Consider the following 18,857-nt stretch of genomic DNA (forward strand, 5'->3'; position numbering starts at 1 on the left):
TGACCCTTTAAGAACAAGAATAGAAACTTCCAGGCCACCAGGTGGTGGTGGCGCACGCCTTTAATCCCAGCCCTTGGGACGCAGAGGCAGGCAGATTTCTGAGTTCCGAGGCCAGCCTGGTCTACAGAGTGAGTTCCAGGATAGCCAGGGGTACACAGAGAAACCCTGTCTCGAAAAAATAAAAAAATAAAATAAAAAAAAAAAAGAAAGAAAGAAAAGAAAAAAGAAAGAAAGAAAGAAAGAGAAAGAAACTTCCCAGGCCAGGTGGTGTAGCACACCTTTAATCCCAGGACTCGGGAAGCAGAGGCAGGCAGATCTCTGAGTTCAAGACCAGGCTAGCCTGGTCTATAGAGCAAGTTCTAGAACAGCTAGAGCTACCCAGAGAGACCCTGGCTCATAAAACCAAAATAAATAAATAAATAAACCCTTACAAATGCTTAGGCATGAATGTAAATACTCATTTAGAGTGATGAAATAATTGTAATCACAGGTTTTATAAAAAAATATGATCCACAGAAATATATAAAATTGATTTACCAAAATAGTAAGTCCATTTCTAAACAAAATACACCAAAATCCCACAGGAATCATCCTCAAGTGACAAATGATCATTTGGGAAATGATCTATGAGAAGCACATACACACACACACACACACACACATACACAAATACACACATACACACATGAATACATAAACATACACACATATATACATATACATACTCACACACATTCACATTCTCACACACATTTACACATACATACAAACATACACATTCACACACACTCACACACATTCACACATACATACATACACACATATACATTCACACACATAGACATCTACACTCATACACACTCATACACAAATACACACATAAACATTCACACACATCCACACATACATACATAATACATACTCATATATATACATACATATATACTCACATTCACACTCTCACACACATTCACACATACACACATACATATACATCTATACTCACACATGCACACTCACACTCACACACTCATACACAAATACACATAAACATTTACAAACATACATACATAACACACACACACATATATACACATACATATATACTCACATTCACACTCACACACATTTACACATACATACACACATTCACACACACACACTCTCATACACATTCACACATACATATACACATACACATACACACTCACACATACATATACACAAATATATAAACATATACAAATACATACATACACAGTCAGACACAGCTTGCATCATCAAAACACTCCTGCAAAACATCTTTCCTCATAGTTATTTTTATAAGTTCAATTCTTACTTTTGCGTAGAAGAGCCATGTGTATCCACCTGGATAACAAGGACCTGTGGATTGAAGAGTAAAATATTAAAAAAAAATCAATGCCAAAGACATCAAGCATTGAAAACCACATCTCCTCCAGAAATCTGGTTTATTATAAAGTGTGTATCATCCATTACTGTTCTGGATCTAGAATTCTGGTAAAAAAAAATAAATATCTCCTGAATGCTGTCTTACTTTCCTTTTGCTATAAAAGAATACCCTTTAGCTGGGTGGTGGTGGCACACGCCTGTAATCCCAGCACTCTGGGAGGCAGAGGCAGGTGGATTTCTGAGTTCGAGGCCAGCCTGATCTACAGAGTGAGTTCCAGGACAGGACAGCCAGGGCTATACAGAGAAACCCTGTCTCGAAAAAACCAAATCCAAAAAACCAAAAAAAAAAGAATACCCTTTGATGACAAAAGTGACTTAGAGAGAACGGGTTTCCTTTGGCTCACAGACAGTTCTAGGGTACAGTCCATCATAGCAGGGAAGTCCAGGCAGCAGAAGCCTGAAGCAGACAGTCACATCACACCCACACCTCTCAGGAAGCAGAGAGTGAGGGATACTTATGTAGCTTGCCTTGTCTGTATAACCCAAGATCCTAGCCTAGGGAACGGTACCACCCACAGAGAGCAGGTCTTTAACATAATCAAGATACCCCACAGTTTGCCCATAGACCTATTTCCCACATGATTCTATACGGCATTAAGTTCACAACTGAGATAACATCACATGATGTTCAGCCTACTTCAAGAGTTATTATTCTAGCTGGGCGGTGGTGGCGCATGCCTGTAATCCCAGCACTTAGGAGGCAGAGGCAGGCGGATTTCTGAGTTCGAGGCCAGCCTGGTCTACAGAGTGAGTTCCAGGACAGCCAGGGCTACACAGAGAAACCCTGTCTCAACAAAACAAAACAAAACAAAAATGTCATTTAAAGAAGTCTCTTTGAGTTCTACCCCATGCTTGTCTTCTTTAACAAGGAAGTGTTTCCATTGTCTGGATTTCCCAGTGGAAACAGACCATCCTTGAATGCGCAAACTTTACACCCAATCTGATCATTCATTCATCACTAAAAGCCCAGCGTGAGACATGCTGGGGACCCACTGAAGAGCAAGATGGCCCTGGTCTCCATCCTCACGGAGCCTTCACACCAGTGAGGAAATCAGATGTTAAGACATTGCTGATAAAACGATTGGAGTCCCTGCTGAGACCAGAGCAGCAGAGGGGCCGGGATGAAGATAAACTGGAGTGGGGATTGCAACAGGAAGGAGGCTCCGGAGAGACCACCCTGAGAAGGACCGGCAGGAGGCAAAACAAGGGCACACCAGGTAAAGGGAACCGAAAGTGCAAAGGCCCCGTGGCTAAAAGAGTGCTCTGGGAACAACCAGGTCACTGTGCACACTACACAAGGTCATTGTGCACTCTACACAAGGTCATTGTGCACTCTACACAAGGTCACTGTGCACACTATACAAGGTCACTGTGCACACTACTACGGAGGGCTAAAGGGGGAGGGGACTGGAGGGGTTGGAGAGTGACAGAGAGGACAGATCCAGCAGTGGTGCTGGCCTTTAACTATCAGTCTTTGACCACATTAAAGCCTCCAAACTACAGCCTCTCGGATTCCCCAGGGTGCTGGGGAGATGGTGCTGTGACTGCTTGCTGCGCATGCGTGAGGTTATGAGTTCACTTTCTCAGCCTCGATGCATCTGGCCTTGTGTCTGGAATCCTCTTGTTGGAGGCAGAGGCGGGTGGAGCTCACTGGACAGCCAGCCTATTTGAAAGGCCAGGCTGTGGTTCATTGAGAGACCCTGTCTCAAGGCAGTGAGGCAGAGTGATGGAAGTCACCCGAGTGCGTATGGGTGCATGCACCTGCACACACGCGCACACTAAATTAAAATTAAAATATAAACACTCCCAAGGAAAGAGATGAGAAGAGAGCAGAAACCCAAGGTCGTACCCAATGGGCCAACACTCTTTCAAGCTCGTTGCTTTCCCTGAAGATTCTCACAGCCAGTGCAAGCATGTTGTGGTGGGAAGCAACCTTCTTACCCTCTTTCGTTGTCAGGAGATTCCCTGGAGGAAAACACTATCTTGTTCTTAGAAGGACTTAGGGTTTTATGGCTGTGGATAGTGCTTCTGTAAACACTTGGGCGCAGGTCTTTGTGCGTGTGTGAGGGTAAGCACGTGAATCCTTTGGGAGCTAAATGCTGAGCTTTTTAGGAGACCCCCTGTCGTCGGGGATCATGAGCACAAGTGGGCAGAGGGAGCGGTGACGACCGACAGGGCTTTGGAAGCCCCGTGGGTACATACAGTGAGGAATACACTCTGGGACCAGCAGCCGCGAGGGGGGGCAGGTCAGCTTTATTTGCGGTGACCCAAGGCTTATATAGTTTTGGGGTACGGGGTGTAGAAACATCCAGGAAGAACAAAGGTTGGGGCTTGGGGTACCGGAATGTGGCATTAGCTTGAGAAGTGTTTCAGGAATCTCAGGGGCTGTCTGAATGGGTTCTTATCCTGAGGAAGGAAGGTGAACCTGTAATCTTAACCAAGAAGTCTTGACATTCTACAGATAAGAGATGCGTGTGGGCCGGTGAACTCCCCAGTCAAGGTCAGAGAAGGGGGAAACCCTGTCAACAAAGAGAGTCCTCCATTATGCACGGAGCTCAGAAGGTTATCTGGTCAAAGGCCGACTTCGACCACAACTAATGGAGTTTTCTCACAAACACCTGTGTGTCTCCTGAATGGGGGACACTTCCATTTTGCATTCCGGTGGGCAAGGTCAGAGTCTGCTATGATCTTCTCAGTACTTGGCAGAGGCAGGCGGATTTCTGAGTTCGAGGCTAGCCTGGTCTACAGAGTGAGTTCCAGGACAGCCAGGGCTACACAGAGAAACCCTGTCTCAAAAAAAAAGAAAGAAAGAAAAAAGTCCTTAGATGGACCAAGGTCAAGAGGACAAGAAAGGGCTGAATCACCATGAAAAAGTTTCCCTAAAACATATCCCCTAATTCAAGTCCCATCACCTCATGACATTCTTGCATACATTTTTACACACTGAGTTGGAGAATAGCTTAGTTAAGGTTAGTGTTGTGTTGATGAATCACCGTGACCGCCAGGCAGTGGTGGCGCACTCCTGTAATCCAAGCACTCTGGGAGGCAGAAGCAGGCAGATTTCTGAGTTCGAGGCCTGCCTGTTCTACAGAGTGAGTTCCAGGACAGCCAGGGCTATACAGAGAAACCCTGTCTCAAAAAAAAAAAAAAAAAAAAAAAAAAAAAACAAATCCAAAAAAACAAAACAAAACAAAAAAAAAGAAAGAAAAAGAAAAAAAATACCGTGACCAAAGAAGCTCTTACGAAAGAAAGCATTTAATGGGGGGGGAAGGGGGAGGACTTATTTATAGATTCAGAGGGTTAGTCCGTTATCATCGTGGTGGGAAACACGGCAGCGTGCAGACAAGGTTGGGGATGTAACGTTGAGCTTCGTATCCTGATCCACGGACAGGAGGCAGAGACATCCAAATTGCTGTGGGATTTTGGAACCTCAAAGTCCACCCCAAAGTGACACTCAGGGCTGCTTTCCAGACTCAAGAACTGAACTGAGACTCTGAACTAAGACACTGTAGGGATTGTAAGCCTGAGAAGCACAAACAGCTGTGCCAATACCAATCAGTATTCAGAGATGGGGAATTTCCTTAGGAACATGTCTTTTTTGTACATATATCCTGCTCCCATTGGCTGGGACACTGTGGCAGACTCACCTTACTAACAGTCACGTCTTAACTTGTCAACTGGAATGTCAGTTACCATGTACGTGTCTTTTTCTGCCACATAACGTAGGATAGCAGTTCCCAGGAAGGTCTTGGGAACTTAAACATTACTCAACCCCTACTCAAAATGGAAGTCTTACTCCCCACAGCTTCTTATATCAGAGCAGGTGTCTCTCTCATGCTGGGGTCCATCCCAGGGGCAGCTTATAAAAGCAAAATCCATAAAAGCACATTGACAGGTGCAGGAAGTGCTGCCTGGCAGTCGGTCCAGGTTCAAGCTCACTGTGGCTAACTGCACAAAGCAGTTCTACTGACTTCTAATGTGATTGGTTTCCAAGAACACCAAAGCACAGAACATCCTAGTAACAGCAGTAACAGGCTACAAGAACCTTTCCCCAGGAACCACACAGAATGGTAGATGACACTAGACAGGTAACAGTTGCCTGGGCCTTGCCACTGTGGATGGATAATCCTTGAGAAGAACTTCTGACCTTGACATTTGACTGGAGGATGCAGACAACACACCATGAGCTTCAGAGACCGGCAGCGGAGACTCCAGTGGAGGAGGAGGGGGAAGAAGGGGGAGGGGGAGGGGGGGATGGGGAAGAGGGAGAAGGGGAGGGGGAGAAGGATGGGGAAGAGGGGGAGGGGGGGAGGAGTGACATACGCCAGGGTCTCTGAACTAGAACTCGGTGAAAACTGGTTGGCAGTGATCTAGGCAACTCTCATCCCAGGGATCTGAGGCAAGCCTTTAATTTACTCTAAATATCCTACCACACTCTCCCTTTCATTTCCCTGGCCTTTCCTGCACACCCGGGAGCTCAGCATGCACCTGGGTGGCCCTCCCTCACCCTTACCCAAACAGCACATGGCATAGGGTTTTTCTGAGACAGGGTTCAGGTCTTTCTTTTATTTATCTATTTATTCATTTTTATTTTTTATTCATTTACAACTCACTAAGTGATGTGAATTTATCTAACTTAGAGGGAAAATGTCATCTCAGAATGGCCTCAGGACACATAGTTCCTCCTCTTGGTGAAGGAAGACGTGTGGTTCCTTGGGAGAAACTGAGGCCAGAGTTCCTGGAGAAAGTTTCTTTCCTGACCACCTCAACTTAAGCCAACACATCTCCCCCTTGCCCTGGAACTGCTTGAACAGGGTTCAGTTTCTCTCTTTTATCTTTTATTTTCTTTTTCCTTTTTCTGAGACAGGCTTTCATAGTAAAACTGGCTGCCCTAGAACTCACTATGTAGACCAGGCTGGCCCCACACTCACCTGCCTCTGCCTCCTGAGTGCTGGGTTGAGAGGTGTGTGCCACTGTGCTTGTCTAGGTTCCGTTGCTTGCAAATACTTTGTTGTGGCCAATATGGTGTGTGTGGTGGGGGTGGGGGTTCATTTGGGTCCATGGCTTTTTTCAATTAGAATTCTTTTTCAAGCAGAGATACAACTCTCCATTCTTTAAGCGAGGAATGTGGCTTAGAGACCCCAGGACACACCATATCCTGCCTTTGGAATTCTCCCCAGAGTTCCTGCTTCAGGATTCTGAGGTTTCTTATTTTATTTGGTCTTCGGCCTCCTATCAAATGTCAAAGTCACACACTTGGTCAGTGGCAGAACAGGTATTGGCCATTGGAGCTTTAAAAATGCACTAACCTCAAAGTTCTGAAATTCTCTCTAGGGCCAATTTGATGCTACCAGGGGCTAGGGATTTTGACTCTGGGTCATGGAGTTTACAGGAGGTCAGATTCCTAGTCAACGCACCAAAATGTAAGACTTCGAAGAGCTTTAACTTACCGGAGACCCCTGAGTGAAGCACGTGGAGGCGAGGATCAATGCAAAATGCAAGAGGAATTTTATTCAATATCCAGCATGCTGGGGTCACCCTCTACATGGAGAGAGAACAACTATGCACAGCAGGCTCAGCGGGCCTTTAGACGGTCCTCAGGGCAGCCGGCATTAGGCACAATGTGATTGGCAGAACAGTGTTACCTTTAAACTAATTGGTTGTTAGGGTGAGGTAGGTGGCCAATGGACTCTGGGCCTTCCCTGCCTGTGTCCCTGTGGTCTGAGGAATATAATTTAGCCCTGCCCTTCTGGGAGGGGCAAGTGTTCCATGACCTTCCCAACGGTCCTGAGTTAACCCTTTCCCTGTGATGACATCTTACTGTATTCACTTAAGGTGAGCCAGGTTACTGTGACTATGAGATCCAATAAGTTAACGATCAAGGGTTGGCTCAGCTGCGGAAAGAGCTCATCTTTCCTTTCAGGCTGCCAACTCTGAGCTCTCTATAAGGTGAACCAAGCAACTTCAGAAAATTAGCACTGGGCTGTGTAACAGCAAGGTCCAACGGTAAGTCGGGGAGGAGGAATGACCCGGAAGCAGACAGAGTGTAGGAAGCCCTAAGCCATGTGGCATCTCCTTGAGAGGCAGGGCACCCCCACATGACATCTGCTTTATAGAAAGCAGGTGGAGGGTGGACTGTGCCTCTGTGATGCAGTGCTTGCCTGGCCTGTGTAAGATTCGGTGTGAAGCACACTGGGAGGAATGAGGCATGTTCAACTTGTGCCCTCCTCACCTTACAATTTCATCTCCTCTCTGATAACATGGCCTCATGGGCCTCAAAATCCCAGTGGGAACTACGATAGAAGTTCCCCGGCCATAGGCCCAAAATAGAGCAGATTCTCCAGTATGCCTGACACGCTGCTAGAGTCTTGCAGTGAGATGAACCAAGGTTCAAATCCTCGCTCCATCATACCTAAGACCCCTGCCCTAGGAAAGTTGAGACCCCTCACCTGCACAGCGCCTATGACATCCATACTCAATAACTAATTCAGGTGGGAAATGAACCTCGACAATTTAGTGAGAGGTTGTTGGGAAACAAGAAACTCCCAGCCTCAGAAAAAAAAAAAAGCATCCTAAGCTTAGTTATTAACTGCAAGAGGGATTTCTCAAGAATCGGGATGGAAAACCCCATCATAACAAAGTGAACAAACTTAGCAGCAGCAGCAGCAGCAAAAATGGAGACTCTGTGTCCCAGGACGTGAGGAACACCAGGATGGCTCCCCACAACAGATGGTATTTCATCTACTCTGTCAAGTTCGAATAATGCTTCCATCTGAATCGTCTGGGCTTCTTTGAACATGTGCCTGTTTTAAAAGAAAACGAAAGGGCCAGCTGGCTGCTGTTCTGTGAGCATGGCGTGCTGGTCAAATTGCCTTCTAAATAGTCACGGTTCTGCCCACTGACCCGTCTGCCGTCAGCTTCGGCCGGAGAGGCTTGGTTTGCAGTGAGTAACTGCCAGACTCACAGCGGTCAGATCGCTGGGAACAGGAGACTGCTGGGGAGGCAGCCATATGGACATTTCTACGACTCACTCCAAGCTCAAGGAACACCATGGAAGCGGCGGGAGGGAAGAGCCTAGAGCCCAGGAAGGAGTGGGCACTGCAGAACACTGTCTTGTGGGCAGCTCAGGGCCTTCCCACACTTGACCCCACAGCCGCTGTGACTAGCTGGAATTGGTCCTGTCAACGTTCTGGAATAGACAGGAGAGGAAATCAGAAGGTCTCGCCACTCCCGTGGGGTTTATAGGCGAGGAGTGAGCGGAGAGGGGTCAAAAAGAGGTTTTGAAAAGTCTTGGGGCTGTAGAGACCACTCGGTGATGAAGAACGGACTGAATCAGAGCTTGGTCCCCAGCTGTCATGTTGGGCAGCTCATGCCTGTAAGTCTGGCCCACGGCGTCCAAAGCCTCCAGCCTCCTGCCTCCTGCTCTCAGATGCATGTTATTCCCCACCCCATCCAACCCTACGACCATGGAATTAAATAAAAATAAGCCTTGTAAAAATATTGGCACGTCTCTAGAGACCTGACAATGACATTAAATGAACGGCTCTTGATTGCATATTTAAAACCAGTGATAAACTTTATTATTGGAAAAGGTAAGGGCTATACCATTGCATTGATATTTCATTTCCTCAGTGGGTAAACTATACGGTCCCATAGGAATATATCCTTGAGCAGGGGAGACACATACATATATGTAGGGTGAAGGGATAGGATGCTATGGAGCATATAGAAGGAAGAGATGGAGACAAGCAGTGGTGACACGCACTAAGGATGAGTCCCTAAAGAAGAGCTCTCTATACTGTTCTGCGACACTTGCATTAATACATTAATATTTTATGGAAGCAAAACCATCACAGAATCACTCTTTAAACCACAGAACACTCTTTAAACATTATGTGGCAACAGCAGGAGCCTCGTTAGCATAAGGCACTGGCAGATCCTAGGGAAGTCACTGCACCTGTCTGGAGCCGTCCCATGACAAATAACGGACGACTCCATCAGACTTAAGATTCCAGAACTTTATATGAATCATCCATCAGTGAAGTTAACTGGGATCAAAAGACTCGATCTTGTCAGGACATCCATAAGTACCAACCAAAGGGATCTGCAGATTCATCCCAGGGAGGTTTTCTTTTTTTCTTTTGTTTTTTTTTTGTTTTTTTTTGGATTTTTTTTTTTTTTTTTTCGAGACAGGGTTTCTCTGTGTAGCCCTGGCTGTCCTGGAACTCACTCTGTAGACCAGGCTGGCCTCGAACTCAGAAATCCGCCTGCCTCTGCCTCCCAGAGTGCTGGGATTACAGGCGTGTGCCACCACCGCCTGGCTCAGGGATGTTTTCAAAGGAATAGAAAAAACGTATCCTAAAATTCACACAGAGGTACCAGTGCCCCGTGTAGCCAAAACATTCCTGAATAAGAACTAAGTGTCACACTTCCTAATGTCAAATTATATTCCAAACAGTGTGACATTGGCATAGCAACAGATCCAGAGAAGTGACAAACAGCAGAGGCGCCAACAAGAAACATACACACAGAGTCAACTAATTCTCCACAAAGGTACCAACAATACATAACGGGGGTGGGAGGTATCACTGTCTGTTACTGTCAATCAAAACGTCTCACTGCTCACCTGCCTGAGGAAAAAATAACAGAATAAAGGCGGAAGGAGAGGACCAACTCCACAGAGTTGCCCTCTGACCTCTACGGGCAGGCACGTTCAGTGGTTAGAGGCACTTAATGTTCTTGCAACACCCATAGGGCAGGTCTAGGAACTCTAGGTCCAGGTAATCCAGTACCTAATTCTGGCTCCCACCGGCACTGCATTTACATGCTATACTATATATACATGTAAGCAAAACACTCATATACACAATCGAGAAATAAATAAATCTGCCCAGCATGGTGGTCCCAGCACTCAGGAGGCAGAAGCAGGCTGACGTATGTGAATTTGAGACCAGCCTGTCTACAGAGCTAGTTCTAGGACAGCCAGGGCTATACACCAAAAATAAGGTTAAAGAGATAGCTCAGTGGTTAAGAGTATTGACTGCTCTTCCAGAGGTCCTGAGTTCAAATCCCCCTGCAATCACATGGCGGTTCACAACCATCTGTGATGAGTCTGATTACTGATTCTGGCATGCAGGTACATGCAGATAAAGCACTCATATATATAAAATAAGAAGATTTTTTAAAAAAAAAAAAACACATGGGATAGTAGGTAGAGACTTGAATCCAGCAGAAAATCCAACATCTAAGGCTGTGGAAGTGAATCTTCTTAAACATTTTATTATTACTTTTAAGTATGTGCATGTGTGTACTTGTGTACACAAGTGTCAGTGCTCATTGTGGTCAGAGGCTTTAGTGAACCACCTGATGTGATTGCTGGGAACCTCACACGTCTTGTGTGGGGTGGTTTGAATGAGGTGTTCCCCATATTCTTGGGCATCTGAACACTTGGTCTTGAGTTAATGGTGCTATTTTGTTGGTTTAGGATCTGTGGCCTTGTTGGGGATGTTACTGGGGCAGGCTTTCAGGTTCTGAAGCCTTATCCTAGTGTGGTCTTTCTGCTTTGTACTTGTGGCTCAGGGTATGAGCTCTCCATGTGTGCTCCTGTGGTCACGCCTGCCACTTTCTGCCACTGTGGACTCTTAAACCCTTTGGGCCATAGAGCCAAATAAACCCTTTCTTTCACAAGTTGCCTTTGCCATGGTGTTTTGTCACAGCAGCAGAACAGTAACTGATACACTCTGCAAGAGCAACATCTGCTATAGCCACTGAGCCCTCTAGACAGCCCCTGTGGTAGTTAATCTTCATTGTCAGCTTGACAGGATTTAAACATCATCCAGGAGGCATACCTTCATGTCTGTGAGGGTGTTTCCCTGAGAGGTTTAATTGAGGCAGAAATACTCACTAGTGGCACCAGTTCATAGGGCAGGGTCCCCAGACCAGATGAAAAGGAGAAAGAGGGCAGAGCATCAATTCTCGGTTGCCTAAAGTCCCACTCCCATCCCACTGCCTTGCCTTTTCTGCCATGTGTCCCATTAAACCAAAATAACACATTCTTCCTTGATTTTTTTTTTTTTTTTGTCTCAATGGCACGAAAAGTGACACTGGGCACAGTCTATAGGAGACTGTCTAGGTTATCACGGTTCCCGGGTGATAGAAGATGGCCCCCTGAGCCCCGTCCTCTCCTCCACACACTCCCTGCACACTGTCTAGCTCCCTCATTCCCCCACCTTCAGTATGGGCATGTTCAGTCTCTTCCACTGTCCCCATATGTTTAGCTCCTACTCCTGAACCCCATGAGCATGGTGGGACACCCCAGTCTTTGGTTTCCTTTCTTCTCTCACCTTCACTCACATCTCTGCCCCCAGCAGAGCCTCCCACACGCCTGAATCCCACTGGACACCGGCCTCACTGCCCAAAGGCATCCACATGTTCCAGTCTGAGCTTCTGATATTTCTCCCACAGCCCACATCTCCCATAGTCTTTCCCAAACCGGTTATCCACAGCCTCATTTCTCTATTCCCCCCAACAAAAAAGCAGATTGGAGTTATCTCCCGTCTCTCTGTGTGTCCACACAAACACTGACACACATCCTCTAACTATCACCACCTCCAGGGCCTTTCCACCTTGCCGAGCGACACCATCTTTTGACTGTACTCCACTGCCTTATCTCTGCTCAGCAAGTTTACAGCCAAGCACCTGTGGTGAGCCTGGGAAGCGGTGACTCAGACTATTGTGCCGGGTGCTCTGCTCTGCTCAAAGCCATTGTCTTAGTCAGGGTTTCTATTCCTGCACAAACATCATGACCAAGAAGCAAGTTGGGGAGGAAAGGTTTTATTGAGCTTACACTTCTGCATTGTTGTTCATCACAAAGGAAGTCAGGACTGGAACTCAAGCAGGTCAGGAAGCAGGAGCTGATGCAGAGGCCATGGAGGGATGTTCATTACAGGCTTGCTTCCCCTGGCTTGCTCAGTCTGCTCTCTATAGAACCCAAGACTACCAGCCCAAAGGTGGAACCACCCACAAGGGGCCCTCCCCCTCCTTGATCACTAATTGAGAAAATGCCCCACAGCTGGATCTCATGGAGGCACTTCCCCAACTGAAGCTCCTTTCTCTGTGATAACTCCAGCCTGTGTCAAGTTGACACAAAACCAGCCAGTACAGCCATTCCAGGCTTCTCTCCCAGCCAGAATGCTGACAGGGCCTCCCAGATCTCACATGAGCACCCTGGGCTTCTTGCCAGGCAAACTCCAACCCCAGAGTCCCTCTCCCACCCTGAATCTGGCACTAAGCCCCAACCCTACGCCTGATTCTTCATCTCCTCAGTAGCTGTCTCTACTGGTGTCCCTGGTGTGGTGGTTTAAATATGCTTGGCCCAGAAAGTAGCACTATTAGGAGGTGTGGCCTTGTTGGAGTGGGTGTGGCCTTGTTGGAGGAAGGGTGTCACCATGGGGTAGACTTTGAGACCTTCCCCCAGTGAGTACACTGTCGCGGTCTTCAGACACACCAGAAGAAGGCATCGGATCTTATTACAGATGGTTGTGAGCCACCATGTGGTTGCTGGGATTTGAACTCAGGACCTTTGGAAGAGCAGATGGTACTCTTAACCACTGAGCCATCTCTCCAGCCCAATGCTTCCTTTACAAGAGTTGCCTTGGTCATGGTGTCTCTTCGCAGCAAAGAAAACTCTAAGACACCTGATTACGGTTCCTGTTCCCAGTCTGTTCCCCAAAAATGATATACATCAGAAGTCTCACAAAAGTTGGGACATTTGCCTCTTTGTTCATAGACATATGTTCAGCACCTAGCAATAAAATCTCTCAAGAATACCAATAGACCAGGGTGACTGCGCAGCCTTGTAGCAGGAACCACAAACGCTGTGTGTTCATCATGGAATCAGCAGGCCAGGCCTTGCAGAGACGCCTTTGCAGCCTGGCGTCTTCTAGTTCTTGTGCCTACGGTGGCCCTGATGGGTCACACCTCCTAACTGGTACTTAGGTCTCCCCTCCCATCCTTTTCACCTCACCCCATTATCGACTCTGCATTTACCTCCCACCCAGCCTTCCTGTCCCCACCCCTTCCTTCCCCAGAAATGGCGGCCACATGGTATTTTTTATTATTTGATATAAAGTCAACGAGAAATGCACACAAAGTTTCAACAGCCTCACTTTTTTTTTCTCTCCCTTATTCGCTTCACTTGAAACAGTTCAAGTTTACAAAAGTTAAAGGAGTAAGATAACCATGGGCTCCTCACCAGCTTGCTAGCATGCTGTCACGATTGCTCAACTGCCGCTCACACACACACACACACACACACACACACACACTTTGAAGAGGAACACACTGTACAACATCACCCCTAATATCTCAGCATGCCTCTTTTAGATTTTGTTTTGTTTTGTTTTTTGGGGGGAACAGGTTTCTCTATATTAAAAGCCCTGCCTGTCCTGGAACTTGCCTCAGACTCCCAAGTGCTGGGGTTAAAGGTGTGCACCATCATGCCCTTAAATATCTCAGCATGTTTCTTTTAAAATGATGGTAGTGCGCCGGGCGGTGGTGGCACATGCCTGTAATCCCAGCACTTGGCAGAGGCAGGTGAATTTCTGAGTTCAAAGCTGCTCTACAAAGTGAGTTCCAAGACAGTCAGGGCTATACAGAGAAACCCTGTCTCAAAACACCAAAAATAAATACATACATACATACATACATACATACATACATACATATATATGAGGGTAGGGTAAAAGCTGGGAAAATGGTCCAGCACTTAAGAGTGCTGGCCGTGCGAGCATAGGATCTGAGTTCAAATCCCTAGCATCTATGTAAAGAGCCAGGTGTGATCAGATGTGTCCATAAGTCCAGTGTTGGGGGTGCAGAGACGGGAGATGGCTGCAGTGCTGGGTGAGGTGGCTGCTTGAGGCAGGTACTGTCCCAGGGGAGAAGGAGGAGAAAACAGTGCAGGACAGCTGGCATCGTCCTTCTACAGTCACAAACATGGGCCCACATGCCTGCACGCACACACACACTCACACACATATCTGCAAAAACACAGACAAACCAAAGACATCTCCTACATAACCAGAATGCCGTGATCACACCTAAGAAAACAAACATTAATGACATCGCCCAGCAAGCAACCCGTATTCAACCCCCTTCATGACAATCTGGTGTCCTATAGCTTGCTTGGGTTTAGTTGTTTTTATGTAGAGAGCCTTATTGGGGTGCAGTGCCGCCTGGCAGGAGTCTGACGCTGGCAAGGAAATGGGCTGCCATGCAGGAATCTGACATTAGGGCAGGACAGAGAAACAGGCTTCAGTCATGATTATGACTTTAGGCTAGGACAAGGACGTAGGCTCAGACATCTTGATCATCCTTAGAAACAGCATCACCGGAGTGATCACAGGGCTTTGTGTTTACTGTCTTTCTTGTCCCTCATTGTACTCTCTAATACCTGCATGTAATTAAAATGGTATAAAAGTGGATTGGGAAAAAAAACCCTCCTTCAGTCCAAGAATTGACTGAGGCCATGCTGCAGTTTTGTCTAATTATCTTTTCAGTTCTCGGTGCAGCACTGGTGATCTGTTGCCTGACTGAGTAGGCTTGGTCAGTTTTACTCTTGTCTTTTCTTTTAAGATTTATTTATTTGCCAGGCGGTGGTGGCACATGCCTTTAATCCCAGCACTCGGGAGGCAGAAGCAGGCAGATTTCTGAGTTGGAGGCCAGCCTGGTCTACAGAGTGAGTTCCAGGACAGCCAGGGCTATACAGAGAAACCCTGTCTCGAAAAAAAACAAATCCAAAAAAACCAAAAAAAAAAAAAATTTATTCATTCTATCTATCTGCATGCACACCTGTATATCAGAAAAGGGCAGCGGATCCCATTACAGATGGTTGTGAGCCACCATGTGGTTGCTGGGAATTGAACTCAGGCCCTCTGGAAGAGCAGACAGTGCTCTTAACCACTGAGCCATCTCTCTACCCCCAATCGTGAATGTTTCAGCTCACTATGTAGCCTGGGAGGCCTCAAATTCACAGAGATCTACTTGTCTGTCCCCCCCCCCCCCCCCCCCCCGCCCCAGTCCTGGGATTAAAGGAATGCACCCTCCCCCACACCGCAGCCTTTATACTGTTTCTAAAATTGCTGTGCCTGTGTCCTGGGTGCTGTGCGTGTGCCTGTGATGACTGAGAACAGGGCTGTGACTCCTTCACAGGTCTGCCTGTCCTTACTTTCCTAAAAATAGTTAGAATGAATATGAGAGAGAGAGAGAGAGAGAGAGAGAGAGAGAGAGAGAGAGAGAGAGAAATAGTTAGAATGAATACAAGAGAGAGAGAGAGAGAAATAGTTAGAATGAATACAAGAGAGAGAGAGAGAAATAGTTAGAATGAATACAAGAGAGAGAGAGAGAAATAGTTAGAATGAATACGAGAGAGAGAGAGAGAGAGAGAGAGAGAGAGAGAGAGAGAGTAAAGGAGAGTGGCTCTTGTCATTTTGCTTGTCTCCCCAGAGCAAGGAGTCAGCTCATCACAGGTGAGCCAGTCTCCCATTCCAAGGATGAAGGCAGAGGTTCTGGATGGGAAGTGCCACAGCTTTTCTAGGCTGAATGACTTCCTAGTCCTGTTTTCCGTGTGATAACAGTCAATAATCGTCCAGTGTACAAAAGCTTGTCATCCTGTCTTCGGAACAGCCAGAGGCAGTGTTGGGAGGTACGTTATGTCACTGTTGGAACAAGGAACTCCCAGGGTAGAGTACTGAACAAGCAGCTTCAACAGAAGAAAGTGGAGGCGCATGCCTGTAATCCCAGCACTCTGGGAGGCAGAGGCAGGCGGATTTCTGAGTTCGAGGCCAGCCTGGTCTACAGAGTGAGTTCCAGGACAGCCAGGGCTATACAGAGAAACCCTGTCTCGAAAAAAAACAAAACAAAACAAACAAAAAACCAAAAAAACAACAAAAACAAAAACAAAAAAACAGAGAGAGAGAGAGAGAGAGAGAGAGAGAGAGAGAGAGAGAGAGAGAGAGAGAAGAAAGTCGGGCAGTGGTGGCACACGCCTTTAATCCCAGCATTTGGGAGGCAGAGGCGGGCGGATGTCTGAGTTCGAGGCCAGCCTGGTCTACAGAGTGCGTTCCAGGAGAGCCAGGGCTACACAGAGAAACCCTGTCTCAAAAAAGCCAGAGAGAGAGAGAGAGAGAGGAAAGAAAACAGAGAGGACCTCAGGCCTTGACTAGGACATAAGCAGAGCAGGGCGAGATGAGCTAGACCTGAGAAATAGTGGCCGACGTTTAAAGCCTCCAGCCTGGGCACGGTGCCTGGTCAGTGCCTCAGCAGGGGGGTGGGGACCTCAGAGGAGTTCTTTCAGGCCAGGCAGTGGCCAAGGGTAGATTAGCTCTGTCTTGGAAGAAAAGACCGAAGTGGGAAGAAAAGTACCTCAAAATTCAGAGCCCCAAAGATTTATTTTACATGTCAGTGTCAATCAGTTGATAGAGGCTTTGGGGATTGCCAACTTAAGGAGAAATCTAAAGTTACCACCAGGCTCTTATTTTTAGAAGACTAGAGATAATGATTGATTAATCAGATCTGCCATGGGTGCTGGGGAAGACCTGGTTGTCCAAAGGTAACCAGGAGTCAAAGACAAAGGTGCCCACAAGTGGTTGTTGAATGATTTAAATATTAGAGACTATGTTTCACACAGTAGGAGAAATATCATGAGCAGTGTAACTGAACAAGGGAGACTTCAAGTGATGTGAATGTCCCGCCTAGGGTACCATCGCTTCTAAAGCTTCTATACCATCTCCCCACACTGCCACAAGGATCAAGTGCTAAGTGCTTGAACTTTTGGACCCACCAACACACCATTTAGAGATGAACACAGCACTCTTGCGGCTGCTCGCCAGTAGTGCCGTGAAATAGGATCTCCTAAGAAGGCAGAATGAACACAAGTGTGGTCAGAGGCCAGAGCAGGTGCCCAGCCAGGTTCATGTATGTGATAGAACAGCTCAAGTCTGGGAACTGCCGCAGGCTAAAATGTCCTTATGTGATATTCTTTGTCGAGACATTTCTCAGGACCTTTCAAGTGTTTTTCTACTTTTTGCTCTGTCCGAATGTGTGTGGAACTCCTTCTCCCATGGGAGTATGTCCTTGTGAGCATCCTCCGACGTCAAGGGAGCAACAAGAGGACGATGTCTCTTGGGAATGAAGAAGGAAACCCGTGCCTTAAAGAACATGCCTTTCAGAGAGGGAGATGAAGAGCAAAGAGGAGAGAGGGGGGGGGCTGGAAGGGGTAGGTATTTTGTGGAGGGATGAAGAAAGCAGAGTCCTGGCCAAAAGGCATGCTGGGAGACTTGAACACTTGAAACGTCAGAATGTCAGAGGAAGAATGCATGGGGCAGGGACCTGCCCAGTGCAGCATGTGTCACTTCGGTGACCTTCATTGTCCTTATCAGCCTGGCCAGGGAAGCCCGCTCTGTGTATCACATGTTAGTTTGTATCTGTGTGTCACATGTTACTTTGTATCTGTGTGCCACATGCTACATTGTATCACTTTATTTCCATTTTGCAGATAAGGAAATGTAGGCACCCGGATGTGATAGGACCAGAATGAGGCTTTTGAAAGTCTTCCCAGGTGGCCCCCGGCCCACGCTATCATCACTGTGGAGCACAGCTCTGTTGTTGGCTGTATCAGAGGGAGGGCTAGAATTCCATTATGTAATACCAGAAGGATATTTATTACACACAAGTGCAATACCAAAACATTTCCAGAAGAAAGACAAAGACAAAACCAACCCACCAGCATCCCATTGGCCAGAAGACGGCATGGGCCAAACATCCTGCACTCACTGTTAAAGAGACAGAAGAATGTCTTTGGATGCTAAATGAACACTGTGACTCCTGTACCACAACAAAACCACAGAACTCTTTAACTGCCAGCACTCTTACTGGGTATGGAGGCCCCAGAAGAGTTTCTCAGGACAGATTCCAAAGCCATGAATCATAACTCAGTTATGTCATTTTGGCTCAGAAACAGACTCACATTAAACGGGAACACTGTTCTCTGTCAGGTCTAACTCCCGATCTCCAATGCAACTTAAAACCCAATGCAAATAAGCAAACAAACAAATCACTGTTAGGGCAGAGATGGGAGAACGGGGCTAGCCTCTGCTCTGCAAAAATACCAAGCTGTGAAGAGCTCGTAGTACACTGAGCATCTTGGGTTTGCTGTGATAGAAAGGTTCTTTACGATGTTACATTACAAACTAGGGGGCTTCTGGGCGCCGAGGCAGTGAAAGGGAGCAGTCTGCCGCCTCCGATTTACTTCTTTGAGTTCATAGCAAAATAAACGAGTGCTGTAGACAGAGGAGGAGAAAGGAAAGCCTATCTTGCTTGTAATTGCTCTA

The 18,857-nt window shown here is 46.8% G+C and overlaps 1 protein-coding gene across 1 annotated transcript in view; it reads right to left on the reverse strand.

Moving 5' to 3' along the window:
* The window catches only part of Glt8d2 (glycosyltransferase 8 domain containing 2), a 42,523-nt gene that overhangs the window by 23,399 nt on the left and 267 nt on the right, over positions 1-18,857 (reverse strand). The window contains exon 2 of the mRNA XM_052165280.1: positions 1,340-1,383. Within this exon, the coding sequence (XP_052021240.1) occupies positions 1,340-1,358 (19 nt within the window). The 5' untranslated portion in view covers positions 1,359-1,383. The remainder of the gene's footprint in view (positions 1-1,339; positions 1,384-18,857) is intronic.

This window comes from Apodemus sylvaticus, chromosome 20, assembly GCF_947179515.1.
Source record: "Apodemus sylvaticus chromosome 20, mApoSyl1.1, whole genome shotgun sequence".
Lineage (NCBI taxonomy): Eukaryota > Metazoa > Chordata > Mammalia > Rodentia > Muridae > Apodemus > Apodemus sylvaticus.